A 15,825-nucleotide genomic window follows, 5' to 3' on the forward strand; every position below is an offset into this window, starting at 1 on the left:
GATAATCTCATTTTTGCTGGAAAAAAATAAAACTGAGAAATAAGCACATCTTTCATAGGAGCAGTAATCTCCAGCCTCCTCTGGATGTAGTTCCTCTGAGGATGAGACATAATGAAGTCACTCAAAGCCTTAATAAACAGTGTGAACTAATGCAGATAAAGAGAGCATTCCCTGCACACACCTCATTTAACTCAATCTGCTGAGCAACAGCCTTCGGTCCTTGAAGGAGAAAATAACGACACCATCGTAAAGAGCCTTGGAGTCAAATGTTTTGTAAGAAGATGAAATTAATCTAACATAAAACATTTTTTTGTAAGAAGATGAAATGAAACAAAAATAAAACTTAAGAAACAATTAAAACATGTCAAAACCAAAAATTTAAACGCAACTGACTGAAACAACAAAAAAAATGTAACTAGATTTAACTAGGAAAAATTAAACAAAACTAAAGAAATCAAAGCAAAACAACCAATTCAACGAAACAAACAAAAAATCTAATGCATTTAAAGGGTTAATTCACCCCAAAAATTTGTTACTTTCATTTATTACTCACCATCATGCCGTTCCTTTGGCGCTGCGAACAGCTGATTCGATACACTGATTCATTTGTGCTCCGATGCTTCCTGAAGCATTGTTTTGAAATCGGCCATCACTAAATAAGTCGTTTTTTTTTTTTTTTTTTGGCGCACCAAAAATATTCTCGTCTCTTTATAATATTAATATTGAAACACTGTACTCACATGAACTGATTTAAATATGTCATTACTCCCTATGAAGGCCTCAGTGAGCCATCGGATTTCAACAAAAATATCTTAATTTGTGTTCGAAGATTAACAAAGGTCTTACTGATGTGGAACGGCATGAGGGTGAGTAATAAATGACAGAATTTTCATTTTTGGGTGAACTAACCCTTTAAGTGAAACAAACCAAAACAAAAAAAAATAAACTAGATGAAACTTGACAAAACAAAAAATTAAACAAAACAAGCAATTAAACGAAACAAAACATGACAAAGCAAAAAATTCAACTAATCAAAACAATTTAACAAAACATGACAAAACAAAAAGTAAAAGGCACTTAATTGAAACAAACCAAAACAACAAAATTTTACTAAACGAAACTTGACAAAACAAAAAATTGAAAAACTAACTGAAAGAAATCAAAACAAACATTAAATGAAACAAAAATGAAACTAATCAAAAGCAAATCCAAAACAATTCAACAAAACAGGACAAACCAAAAAATGAAATTAATAAAAAAATAAATAAACATGACAAAACAGAAACGAAACAAAATAAAATGAAAACAATTCAACAAAACAGGACAAAACAAAAAATGAAACAAAACAAAATCAAAACATTTCAACAAAGCATGACAAAACAAAAACAAACAAGTCACTGTGAAACACCTAACTAAAACCACAGAACAAATGGCAATACAAAACTGGAAATATGATTCAAAGCCAAACAGACACATCTCTGTTTCATCCTGGAAGGATTGGACCATCCTAAGTATTGAGATTTAAGTGAGGGCAAAGGCCTGAAGCCATAGTCCACTCACAAGCACTTCATAATCAATCATAATGCGCCCTCAACTAGCACTTGGCAGAAAGACTCAAAAGGCATTTCCTCCTCTTCCACCTAATTCACCTTATTACCGCTAGTCAAATGAGTGGATAGGCACTGCGATGGAGTAGTATGGGCATGAGAGGGAGTGCCGTAGCTTGAGCGTAAATTAAAGGTGGTGTGAGAAAAAGAGATAATACACTGCTGAAGCATATTATGGAATGGAGAGTGATAAATAAATATTAGGTGTTTCTAATGAGGCAGAATTTACACTCCACTGATGCTTAACGATAAAGCTGGCTAATGCGAAGAAAGCAACACTGCAGTCATGAGCAGGTTAAATGAATATGCTGAGCAGAAAGTTATATTCAATAAACAATTCTGGTACTGTGATGGATCACCACATGATTTAACAATATAAAATATGGGTCCTGAAGAAACACAAGCATTCATTCCAATAGCCTAACTTCCAGTCTGGACGACATTCATCTTAGGCAGATTGTAGTTCATGTGATTTGTATAAAGGAACTGTACTGTGAAAGTTGAATCCATCTCAATCCTTCATCTATAAATAATGAGGATTTAAACGTATATGCTCTCATAAGCTCATGCTGTAAAAGTCTGAAAGATGACTGATAGTTATTTTCTGGAATCAGGACACATGTACAGTCCAAAAAATCCTGGGTTAAAAACAACCCAAGTTGGGTTGAAAAGGCACTCTAAAAAATCTTGTTTTATTTTAAGTCCTGGGTAGAGCCTTTTGGGGTTATTTCCCCAGTGTTTGGGGAGTTTTTGTGTTCCTCTGCTCCTGGATGAGACATAACAACCCAGGGGTTGAGTTATTTATCGAGGGCTTTTTGCGAGCCCTTCAGGAGAGAGCAGTGCAGCTCCTTCAAATTGGTGCATGTCTTCGGTAAAATACAGGTTTGTGTTCATTTTATTTTATCGAAAAATTCATTATTGTTCTGTATATCGTTTATGCAAAGCAACTTACAGGGGCGTGATGTGAGTCACCTAAACGAGTGTCGCGTCGGTCTTTTCGTGTGATGGAAACGCCTGATGCCTTGCATAAAATTGTATGATTTTATTGAAAAAGATACAGAATATAAATACTTTGGATGTTAAAATATTTTCTTAGAATTGTACACTGATTATTTATGGACAAGTTATGGAGTCAGTCACAGCATTTTTCGGCTATGAGTGAAACGCAGGCGGTGGTCTGAAGTTAGCAGTTCCCCGCCGAACATCTCCGGCATGAGATCCAGCACCATTACGGTGGAAACAGGTCAACAGAAACTGGTCCATTACACTTGAATTACTTCTAAATGTTTCATTTTTACTTCTAACTTCTAATATTTGTTAAACGAGCTTAAATGTAGGCAATACATATTAAAAATGATATAAAATAAGCTACACTCTAAAAAATGCTGGGTTAAAAACAACCCAAGTTCGGTTGAAAATGGACAAACCCAGCGATTGGGTTGTTTTAACCCAGCGGTAGGGTTAAATGTTTGCCCAACCTGCTGGGTAGTTTTATTTAACTCAACTATTGTTTAAAAATTACTGTATTGCTTAATTAAAATTAACCCAAAGTATGTCGTCAATCAATAATTATTAAACAATAAACATTTATTAAATTGCTTATTAATAAACTATTAAACTATTAAATTTATATTAATAAAATATTAAAGCTTATTAATAAACATTCACCTTTTGTCTATTATTGTTGTCTCTAATTGCATCTGGTTTTTAATTTCCCAACTATTTTGGGTTCATTTTAAGCTAGCCATATAGCAATTTTTAAACAATAGTTGGTTTAAATAAAACTACCCAGCAGGTTGGGCAAACATTTAACCCAATCGCTGGGTTTGTCCATTTTCAAACCAACTTGGGTTGTTTTTAACCCAGCATTTTTTAGAGTGTATACTATAAAATATGATAAAAAATTATCTTGCATACGTGCAAAAAAAGCAAGTATTATAGTTGAAATGAATCACCCCATTATGTTGAGTTAAATAAACAGCCCAAATTTGCTTGGTAAAATTAACCCAACATGTGTTTTGTCCTATATTTATCCAGCCCTTGGGTTGAAAACAGCCCAGATTGGGTTAGGTTTGGGTTAAATGTTTGCCCAACCTGCTGGGAAGATTTAAATTAACTAAACTATTGTTTCAAAATGACTATTGCTTGCTTAAAATGAGACCAAAATATGTTGGAAATTAACATTATTTAATAAATTTAATGAATAATAATTAAACAATAAACATATAATAAATGATCACTTTTTGATTATTATTGTTGCCTCTAGTAATCATGTGTCGGATTTTTAATTTCCAACATATTTTGAGTTCATTTTAAGTCAGCCATATAGTAATTTTTAAACAATAGTTAGGTTAAATAAAACTGCCCAGCATGTTGGCCAAACATTTAACCCAACCGCTGGGTTTGTCCATTTTCAACCCAACTTGTTTTTTTTTTTAACCCAGCATTTTTTAGAGTGTAGAAACTGTAAAAAGCCATGGTGAGGAAAATACAAAACTATAGATAGAAAACTATTAAATCACTAAAAAAGAAAACACTAAAAATCTCAAACTCGAAACTAAAAATACAATGCAAGGTATCACTCAGCACCCTGCTCTCTTTGTTTAAAAGCTTGCCAACGCATGTGTATTAAATCATTGCCTTGTCATCCAGAGTTGGGCAGAACAAATTATCTGTAGCTGGTCTGTGGCCTTTTACTACAAATCTGGCATCCTTAATGCTGTGCATCCCAAAAATCTTGGTGGCCCCTCTCGTCAGCAGCTAGACTTCACAAGGTTACGGCCACCATGAAAAAAAAAATCAATGACCTTCCCGGGAGAGGAGGGTCTTATCCCCATTGGATTTATGATTGCTGCGTAATTTCTTTAAAAGCACAAAAATGCATTATTGAACAGCATAACAGCACTATGAGCACAAAAGCATTTCTTACACACGCAATTCCACTGTGCGAGGCTATGAGTTTGTGCCGAGGGAGCGCAAATTTTATTATATATTTACTTTCTCAAACTCAAGCGTGCAGCACTTTGAGAGACCGAGCACCACTTCTGGACAAGCTGTTATTTCTGGCTGACTACTTAAAGTTAAAGAATAGGTAAAACTGCAAAACATACTGAATCCTAAAAATGCAGGCCTGTTCACTTTTCCCACAGCTTCATATTTTCCTTCTCTTTTGGCTATGTACATTTTTGTACTAAAACAGCCAACACCATTGCATCCTTATTAAGCTGTTTCCATTAATCCACATGAAAAATACAAAACATAATCAAGACAGACCGAAAGCCATTGATACAAAATGGGAAGTCATCTAACAAAATGAGAGCTCAATTATTGCCTCATTTCTAGGGTGAGGTTGAAGTGTGACTCAACGGCTGTTGGAGGTATGAAGATGTTTTCGTCTGTAACCACTGCTGTTCACCTCTTCAATTCAAGACTGTTTAACAGCTCCTGGCACCGCTGCCCCGATTTACAGTCCAAGACTCTGAAAAGCCCTTGTGTTTGCTCGGGGCATGTTGAAAACAGCATGTGATTTTCTATATGTGGTGCTATGGAAAACGGATGCAACCAAAGGTCAGCTTCAGCCTGCTAAAACTCCAGCTGCATCCCAGGCATCCGCCCATGTACATTATGTACGTTCACCTCTGACCTCCATCTCTAACACTCTGATAGCTTGTAAGTTTAACCTCTGACAAGACATCTTCATTTGGGGTGAGTGCGAGAGTGATAAAAAAAGAAGCCTGTCCCATGCATAAACATTTAACAGGCTACCAGCCATTCGTGTAGGACTAACAGTGTTCCTCTCGTGTCCTAGCAATGGCTCAGTGTCACAAGAGGAATTTGTTTCAGCAACAGCAGCAGGTGTCCTCTCTGTCTGATTTGTGTGTAATAGCTCCATTTTCAAGGACAGAACAATGCATTTTTGTCCCTCAGTATTCCCTGAGGAAAGTTAGGTAAATTTGATCTTCACTGATGTAATTTGTGATTTTAGTCCTGACCAAATCTTTGAGAGTAAATTACCTATATTTTTTCCAACTAATCTCATCCCATTTTTGATAGAAATGTTTGGCACGTTTATGGCCGGTTTCAGACTAAAATGCATGTTTGAGCTGTTTTCACTGAAAGCAACTGGCACTGACTTATCTTAAAATATGTCAGTGCAATTGTTTTGTTTCAAGATGCACACCAGTAATGTTTTTTTATTTGCATGTTTCAAAAAGCTACTTAAATGTCCTAATTTGTTCTAAGGCCTAATCCTGGCATAATCTAAGCCCTGTCTGTGAAACCAGTCCCTAGTTAGAAAATTTCTCAAATATTTTGAGCTTTAAATACATTAAATATTGTATCTGAAGCTTTGCTTTTTGTTGTGCTGTCTGGCGATCCTTCAACTTTCTGTGTAAGATAGGAGTTGGTGGTTCAAGTAGAAAAAAAACAAACAAAAACAAAACAACAACAGATGCTCACAACTGTCATTGTAGTAATATTAATCTTAATTCATTATATAATGTTGTTATATTATCTGATAATATAATATAATATAATATAATATAATATAATATAATATAATATAATATAATATAATATAATATAATATAATATAATATAATATAATATAATATAATATAATATAATATAATATAATATAAGGCAGAAAGCTTTTATGTCAAAAAACGCTATTTTTCAGGAAATTAAAAAATATGTTGATATTGTGGCTTTATATATGGTTGGACACTTGCATGTGCATTGCATTACCTTTTCATCAACTTACGGGTTATAAAGTTTTTTGTAGCTATGTGGAAGCTTTTTCTGTCATTTGGCCAAAATCTCATGTTATAAAAGATGAAGTGCTTTGCACAGGCTATTTAAAGGTGCCCTAGAATTAAAAATTGAATTTATTTTGGCATAGTTAAATAACAAGAGTTCAGTACATGGAAATGACATACAGTGAGTCTCAAACTCCATTGTTTCCTCCTTCTTATATAAATCTCATTTGTTTAAAAGACCTCCGAAGAACAGGCGAATCTCAACATAACACTGACTGTTACGTAACAGTCGTGATCATTAATATGTACGACCCCAATATTTGCATGTGCCAGCTCATGTTCAAGGCATTACACAAGGGCAGCCAGTATTAACGTCTGGAGCAGCACAGCTGAATCATCAGACTAGGTAAGCAAGCAAGAACAACAGCGAAAAATGGCAGATGGAGCAATAATAACTGACATGATCCATGATATCATGATATTTTTAGTGATATTTGTGAATTATCTTTCTAAATGTTTCGTTAGCATGTTGCTAATGTACTGTTAATGAGGTTAAAGTTACCAACGTTTCTTACTGTATTCACGGAGACAAGAGCTGTCGCTATTTTCATTTTTTAAACACTTGCAGTCTGTATAATTCATAAACACAACTTCATTCTTTATATATCTCTCCAACAGTGTGTAATGTTAGCTTTAGCCAAGGAGCACTATCAAACTCATTCAGAATCAAATGTAAACATCCAAATAAATACCATACTTACGCGATTAGACATGCTGCATGACGAACACTTTGTAAAGATCCATTTTGAGGGTTATATTAGCTGTGTGAACTTTATGCTGTTTAAGGCAAGCGCGAGCTCCGTGGACGGGGAGTGCAAGATTTAAAGGGGCCACAGCATGAATTGGTGCATAGTTAATGATGCCCCAAAATAAGCAGTTAAAAAAATGTATTAAAAAAAATCTATGGGGTATTTTGAGCTGAAACTTCACAGACACATTCAGGGGACACCTTAGACTTATATTACATCTTGTAAAAAAAACGTTCGATGGCACCTTTAAGACAGTATTGGCTGTGACCTGAAGACAAATGCTAGACTACAACACTCTGCTCCTCAAATACATAAAACATCAGCCAGAACATCATTCAAACAAATAGTTCTTATTTACGAGTTATGAGGTTTGACTGACAGCTTGAAGATCCAATGAAGTTTTATGGATCCAATGCAGAGTTCACAAGTTCTTACTTGCTTTTCATTGGTTAAATATTTGCAAAACCCACAGACAGATAAGTCAGACAGTAAAGGGTGACCAATAGTAATGATTTATGAAAAAAATAAATAAAAAAGACGAAATATGGAGACACAAGGTTTCTGCTCGACAGCGACGATATAATATAATTACTGAAATATCTTGTTTATTTTTATTCACACATTTACTTTCCATAATGGCCACTTTAAGATAAAAGACACTCCCAAGTGAAATGTCAGTTAGAAAGCTAATCTAATCATCCCATCCCAATTCTCCTTTAGATACAACTTTTCCACTGCTGAGGCTTTATTCGAAATCCTGACCATCTCATGTCATTCCCTAGCATTTAATTTAGAGGGCATGTTTAAAAATCTAACTGCTTTGCTTTAGAGAGAGAGTGTTGAGCATGAAATTTCGCAGCTTTGAGCAGCTCTTCACAACAGTTGTGCCAAAAACAAGGTAGCATGAGAGAAACACTTTGCCTCCAGCAGCCTCACGAGCAGAGCTAATTAAGCGATCAAGACATTACACCCCTTGCTTAATTGCAGTCTCAATTTAATGATCAATGCGATACTTCATTTCCCTGAGCCATGAATTTGAATTTGTCATAGGACTGTATATGTAACGGAGGCCAGTTAGCAAGAGCTGAGCATGTAAACCTCACTCACTGGCTTCAAGAGGCGAGCTAGCGACTGATGCTAGGGCACTCGCCTCCCATGCTGGACTCGTTACATTTGGTGCCGTTACCTGGATGGGAGTGATGTTTAGGGGGGTGAGTGTAACATGTGTGTGCATGTAATCCTCACTCCTCTGATCTCAAGAGAAATGCTAGCAATGGACGCTAGAGGCTGCGCTCTTTATTGTCCTTGTTATAGCACCCGCCTCCCATGCCGGAGACGCTGGTTCGGATTCCACTCGGAACGGGTCGAGTAGGACAGTTACATATAGACTGTATAATTACTCAGATTTGTCTAAAAGACGTTTAAAATTTTGTTGATCACATCTGGTCTGACAACATCTAGTTAGATGGATGCCCATGTCATGTCTGTTCTCGGATGGCATACTGTATACGAGTTAAATCGAGAAACTAATGCTGTACATTGGTAGAATTTACATAATCCACATGCCCGGACTCTAATAGAAACTGCTCAGAGAATCAGACACTAGGTGTCTGAAACATGAGAGTCGTAACCTTGACACGTCAGGTACTGTTAATAGCTCCTCACTGTATTTCACTCATTGCAAAGAGAGACAATTATTATTATAAGAATGCACATCTACGTTTTTACCGTGTCACAACAAAGTATTCAGTTTCAAGATATCTTATATGCAGATGACCTCTGAGTGCTACAATCTTTTCCTAAACCTATAAATACACAATAATCATTTGTTTGTCAACTAATCTGGCCTAAAAGCAACTATGGCAAAACCAAAAAAAAAATATGAATTTATCCATTTTCACTCTCAATTTTCTCTGAATCTAAGCATAGTTGAGCCAAACCTGTGTGAGTCAGGATAGATCATAGTATAAGGATGTTTTTTGCAATATTTTGGTTTCCATTGACCCCCAATTAAAGGCTGCTATATATTTTCATTTATAAACAACTATTTATACAGAGAAAAATTGTAAATTGACACCTTATAGAAAGTAAAAACCCAACATTAAGAGTAGTATTTGATGTATAAACCTGAAGAATAACAAAAAATATGGCCATCAAAAATAATTGATGATTCCTGACCAGCATTATGAACAGGCAAAAATGTCAAATTTTGGTAAATTTACCTTACTTTAAATACTGTATATGAAAGGAGACCTATTATGCCTTTTTACAAAGTCTTGATTTTGTTTTTGGGCTCTACTAGAATAGGCTTTCATGCTTAAATGTTCAAAAAAACACATTTTTCACATTGTTGCAGCACCTCTCTTTTTAGTCTGTCAGTAACGCTCTGTTTAGTTCCTGTCTTTATGACGCCCTTCCTTCTGAAAATCACATTGTGCTCTGATTGGTCGGCTGGACCAGTGTGTTGTGATTGGTTAACCGCTTTGAGTGTGTTTGGGAAATGTCCGGCCCCTTTACCATAGCTGTGAGTTTCAACACACAACTAACTAACTCAAGCAGGCCTTGTACCATTTTTTTTTTTTTTTGCATATGCTTTGCATCAAACAGCAACATTACACTAAAGAATGTTGAATGTGTAAAAAAGTATAATAGGACCCCTTTAAAATGACCCTATTTATTTGCCCTTTGAGTGAGCGTGAGAGAGATAGAGAGAGATAGAGAGGAAGAGGGAGAGAGTGCTCAGCATAGATGGTGTAAACAAATGGTGGCAGTGGCTCAGAGACAGCTATACTTGTTTAAACTACACTGGGGTGAAACACGCCAGACCAGACAGCTTCTCTTCATGGAGAAAGGGTCTTCTATCAGGTTGATCAAAACAGAGACTCAACACATTCAAAGGCTATGATATGAATAGGTATAAAGATACTTGATGTAACTCTTACAGAAGCAGTTGTTGAGGCTAGACTTAGTAGGAGAACTTTAGTGATCTTGAATTTTCAAACCAAAACATGAAATCAGAATTGAACATATTTATGTACTTAGAACATTTCTGGGGCTGGATTCAAGAAACATTCTTAAGAATAAAATCATTCTTAAAGGTGCTAAAGAGGATCTTTTCGTCGACTGAGAAACAAAAGACTGTTAGTGAGTTTTTGAAATGAGCGCATGCGTAAGAACAACCCCCTCCTTCACAGCTCATTTCGAGGGAACGCCTCGCAAAACTCGTGCACGAGTATTGGAACACGAGTGTTTACCACCGGCATTCTCTGTGTCGTGTTAGTGGATTCATTATGTCGGACTCACTGCAGGTAACTCATAATCTGCAGTTGTTACTCCTGTCTCCGGACAAAAACAATTCTTGCGGCGCCTGTGGAGTGTGGAAAGTTACTGGAGCGCGCAGCCGCGCACGTCTCTCACAAGGAACGTCACGGCAGTGATTGACAAGCCAGAGGGCCAATCGATTGGCTGATGTTTTTAAGGCCCTACCTCGTGAATAGATGATGTATATTAATATTATTCCTTTCAGTGCACCTAATAAATAGTCTTTTATCAGTTAGTAAAGACAGTTTCAAGTAATATTGCAAAAATTTATAAAACAAAACATCCTCTGTAGCACCTTTAACTGCTAATTCTTCTTATTTTAAAACTTTAATAAAACTTTTTGTTCACAAAAATACTTGTTTAAAATGTTCTTGAGACAGAACTGAAAAAAGATTCATATTCTTGAAAAGACTGTTCTTAAAAATCATAATAAACTACTTTTAAAAGTTAAGATAATCTCTTTTAAGAACAGTCTTTAAGACATTTAATACATTTTGAGGGCTGTTCCAAATATTAAGCTTTACAAAAGATCACTAGTCACATATAAAACATATTACTACTACAAGATTTTCCTTTTATCATCTAGCATGCAAATTCTCCTATGGAAATTAATGTAATTTCACTATCACATACATTACATTAAAAAATGATTGTCAGGTACAGAAAAAAAGGGGTTAATAGATGGATAAATATGTGCTAAGATTTACTAGTGTAAAGTTAAGTAGTAATTTTGTTGTATTAGACAAGTCGGCTTCATGATTATATACAATCATACAACATTGAATCCTTTCATATTATTCTTAAGAAAAAAATGTTCTTGAGAAAATATTCTGTAACACATTACAGTAAGGTTCATTAGTTATTGTATTAACTAACATGAACTAACCTACATTTGTTAATGTATTTACTAATCTTCGTTAACTTTAGTTGATGAAAATACAGTTGTTCACTGTTTCTTCATGTTAGTTCACAGTGCATTAACTAATGTTAACAAGATTTTAATAATGTATTAGTAAATGTTGAAATCAGAATAAATTCTGTAGTTCATTATTAGTTCATGTTAATTAATGAAGTTAACTAATGAACCATACTGTAAAGTGTTACCAAATATTCAAGAATATTTTTCAAAAACTGCACCTAGGAATATTCTTACAAACTTCTCACAATTGAACTTTCTTCACTGTCTTCTCAAAAAGATTTGACCCCTGGTCTTACAGTGTATGACACTGCATATAATTGTTTACTCTCAACAGTACTGTAACAACTTCTTCTAAAATAAGTTTCCTTTTCTGCTGACCTCACTTAGGGTGCACTATTTATCCATTAAGCATTGTTTTAGGAAAATCACATTCTGCCTGCTTCTGATATTCAATGCCCACTTTCCACGTGCTAATCCCGGTGGATAAAATCAAATCCCACCCTACATTTTTTTCTCACTGAATATCCTGTTTTATCTGAAAATGAGTCATGTTTTAATAGTAAATGTGAGGAAGAAAAAAGTAGCAGCAAATCATGTTGTCTATAAAGGGATAGTTCATGCAAAAATGAAAATTCTATCATCATTTACTCACAGAAGAAGATATTTTGAAGGATGTGGGTAACCAAACATTTGATGGACCCCATTGACTTCTATGGTATTGTCTTCCATACTATGGAAGTCAATGGCTACCATCAACTTTTTGGTTACCAACATTCTTCAAAATATCTTCTTCTGTGAGTAAATGATGATAGAATTTTCATTTTTGAGTGAAGTATCACCTTAAAGTGCAATAATGTGCAATACAGGGTGAATTCAGGTTGATTGGGACACTTTTTTCAGGAAAAAGCAAAAAGTGTCCCAATCACCCAGAATTCACCCTATATATATATATATATATATATATCTATATATATATATATATATATATATATATATATATATATATATACAGTCTTACCAAAATTTATTCAGACACCTTGAACATTTCATTCATTAATACAGTTTATTCTCTATAGTTTAAAAAAATGGTAATAAAATATGACAAGAAAGCTCAGAGTTAAACTGTGTCAGAAAGAAAAAATCTTGATTATGTCAGATAACACTTGGCAAAACATGGTCAGGTCAAAGTGTCTGTTTTTTGTTCCAAATTTTTATCAATTTTACTGGTAGTCCACTGTATTAAGAATTGTTTGGGTATAATGTGTCACAGTTTACTTTATTTTACTATCCTCACTTACATAAATTAACTTTAGTGCCCTGCACCCACTAGTAAAAATATATCAAAAATATAAAAAACGTCTGAATAATTTTTGGTTTGACTGTATATATATTTATATATGTGCATGTGTGCAACCAAGCTTGAATTGTTTTCCCTGAATCTGTGCAATTACTAGTTATTTTGGAATTTCCAGTTAGATTTGGGCTTGAGTACAAAAAGCTCTCATTAGAAGATCATGAATTAATTGTGATTTGGCCTGTGTTGTGCTTTTGAGTGAGGGAGAGTGAGGAGAGACAGGCGGAGGTATGAGAGACTCTGATAAGCTCCCTTCTGCTCTCAAACTGTAGAGAATAAAGCTGATGTCTATCTCTCTGCTTTAATTTAATAATCATTGAGAGGATAAAAAACAATGTACTGTAGTGCCCAAAAATGCCTTCTTAAAAAGGACTCACACTACAGGAAAGAAATGCATCTGAATATCAAAGATACGCACTAAACATCTTTTTTTTGCACATAAACAACCTATGTGACATGCAGTGAACAGCTTCTGACCAGTCAAATATGATGTAGCTGATTATTTCAGGATAGGGACCAGCCGGGACCCTCAACCAAAGAGAAGTGGGCTAATAACTAACTCTGAATACACAAATGTCAAAGTTGAGCACTTGCTTTATACACTCAGCCCTTTAAGTTGGCAAGACAATCAGCAACAATGAATAAAACATTTAATAATGTGCTGTATTAGAGCATCCCAAGGCATTTTACAGTTTCAACCAAGTTAAAGCCATATACAACGCATCTGTAAATGTCAAATGGCGCTCTCCCATTCAAGCAAACTTGATTTGTTGAAAGAACGCAGCATGGGAATTTAATCCAATTGTGAGAGATGAAAATCAATCTTGGCTGATGTTGAAATGATATGGTCTATTGGAAGGGTCACCTAATAGGAAAATATCCCAACTCAGCTTGTTCAGAATTAGAGACCGACCGTCATTGGCTCCAGGTGAGTGCGTGGCAGGTGGGCCGTTTGTGTGAGCAAATTACCTTGGAGTCATTAACACTCATTTATCAACATGCTTAGCTTAAGACTTTGTACAACAAAAAATGGATAGTTTGATAGCAGGTGACTTACATGAAGGCGTGATAGATGAATGCCCATCCTCTGGGTCTCTCGAGCACGTTGTACAGGCAGTTCTGTAACTTTCTGTAGCGTTTGCTGGAGGCAGAAGGGGTCGCCCTCGGGCCCGGTGGCACCGGCAGCGGCGTGCCCAGTAAGCCGGTGCGGTGAGACGGGTGTCCTCGCTCTGGAGTGGACGGCTCGCTTCTTTCAGTGTGAACAGCCGTGAGAGCCACAAACTCGACCCGCCTGTCATCGTTGGGTGCAGGGGGCGCCAGCATCCTAATGCCTCCGTTATTTGAAGGGCTACCCAACATTATTGTGTTTACACAAGCAAACTAGTGCACCATATACCGATACAGTTTGTTTTTACGACCGATAATGATTATTTGTATTATGTTTCCTACAGCCAATTTTTGATTTCTATTACAATGATAGCTAAATAATTATAATAACTACAATAATAAAAACGCTTGTTTGTTATTGAGAATATAAATCAAAATTAATGCATTATTAATGATTGAATTTAATAATAATGTTTCTTAAATAATCTGTTTAGTTGCATTAATCTCTCTAATTCTTCGCTAATCTTGACGAACGATAATTATAAACATCGCACTTAAGAATTAATGTCTATTACATACAAATTTATTGAATTATTTAAGTAACAATAAAAAAAAAATAATTAATTTACCTGTGGACACTTTTGTTTCCTGTTCCCGATAATGTCTTTGTTGAACGCTATTTCTAGAAGTTATCGCGAGACCCGATGCTAAACAACCGATAACCGATTAAGCGTTTAAAAGCTCTATCAAATATTTTTCTAAACAAAAGTGATTGTTGTAATCAGAGAAAAATAATACAATACTAATAAATTAGTATTAGGGCATGTAAAACAATTAAAACATGTCATCCCTTTAAAAGGCAGAAAGCTCATTCTTACAACCTGCAAGTGAACAAAAGTAGCTTGTTTCAGGTGATATAGTTGAAAAGCCTCATTACCTCCACACGGATATGAATATTTCAGCTGAATTTTCATCTTAAATCGTAACTGGACATTGAGCACTTCATGGTGAGACACTAACGTGCGCATTAATTACTCAAAAGTTTTGAGAAACAGACTACGGGACAAAAAAAGCCAAACGCATCCCATAACTCAAGTTTTCCTGACAAATACTGTCTAAGCTCACAGCAGAAACGTTTAGAAGTAAACGACATGCCCGGTTTTCCCCCTCCGGCGCGCGACGCTTATTTCGGTTCTTTAGGGAGGAGCGGAGCGGGTCCGTGTGAGATGAATTCAAAGTCGTGACTGTAGTTCGGTCATTTCAAGATTGTCCCAAAAGTCCGTGACATATTATAGAGTCCAAGACGCTCAACGGTGTGGACTGAGAGAGAGTGCGTAACCGGCACGTGCTGCGCGGAGCGCGAGGATGATGAAAGTGAGAGCGGGATAGACTCGAGGAGAGGGAGGGATGGCTTGCACCAAATTTAGCTGAACGGATTCAGTTTTCTGTTTTACCTCAACAAACAAATTTCACCCTTAAAATACTAACAACGGAACATAAAAAACCTCCCTGAAGTTGAGTCGCCCATTATGGAATCATTATATACAACTTCATACTGGATCAATGTACTTCATGCACTCAGTCATATCAAAAGAATCAATCAAAAGGCCATCTTGTTGATGTCAAGGCCAAGATTAACCCTCTTGAACAGGTGCTGGGGATGTGCTGTACAGTATTCTAAGCTCTGGACATGTGTTTCACTAAATGCCAATATTGTCTGCATGTGTCACCTACCCATTAGGACAATATAAAATAAGAATAGTAATAGTCTCACATCACTTTCTTATATTGCACGAAACTTTGCGTACAAAAGTTTGAGAATTAATGCTTAAGTTATGTGGTGTTGATGGTTGATGATGGAGCAGAGAAGAGGGACATCAACAATCAATACCTTGCATTTAGTTTATGTGATTTTATGCAGACCGTCCTAATGGCTTCGGCTGCTGCTATA

General features: G+C 35.7%; 1 protein-coding gene across 1 annotated transcript in view; it reads right to left on the minus strand.

Moving 5' to 3' along the window:
- LOC137037757 (potassium voltage-gated channel subfamily KQT member 4) overlaps positions 1-15,338 on the minus strand; it is a 72,704-nt gene extending 57,366 nt beyond the window's left edge. Inside the window, exon 1 of the mRNA XM_067412005.1 lies at positions 13,825-15,338. Coding sequence (XP_067268106.1) covers positions 13,825-14,126 — 302 coding nt within the window. The 5' untranslated portion in view covers positions 14,127-15,338. The remainder of the gene's footprint in view (positions 1-13,824) is intronic.
- Between the last annotated feature and the right edge of the window lie 487 nt (positions 15,339-15,825).

This window comes from Chanodichthys erythropterus, chromosome 15 (assembly GCF_024489055.1).
Source record: "Chanodichthys erythropterus isolate Z2021 chromosome 15, ASM2448905v1, whole genome shotgun sequence".
Lineage (NCBI taxonomy): Eukaryota > Metazoa > Chordata > Actinopteri > Cypriniformes > Xenocyprididae > Chanodichthys > Chanodichthys erythropterus.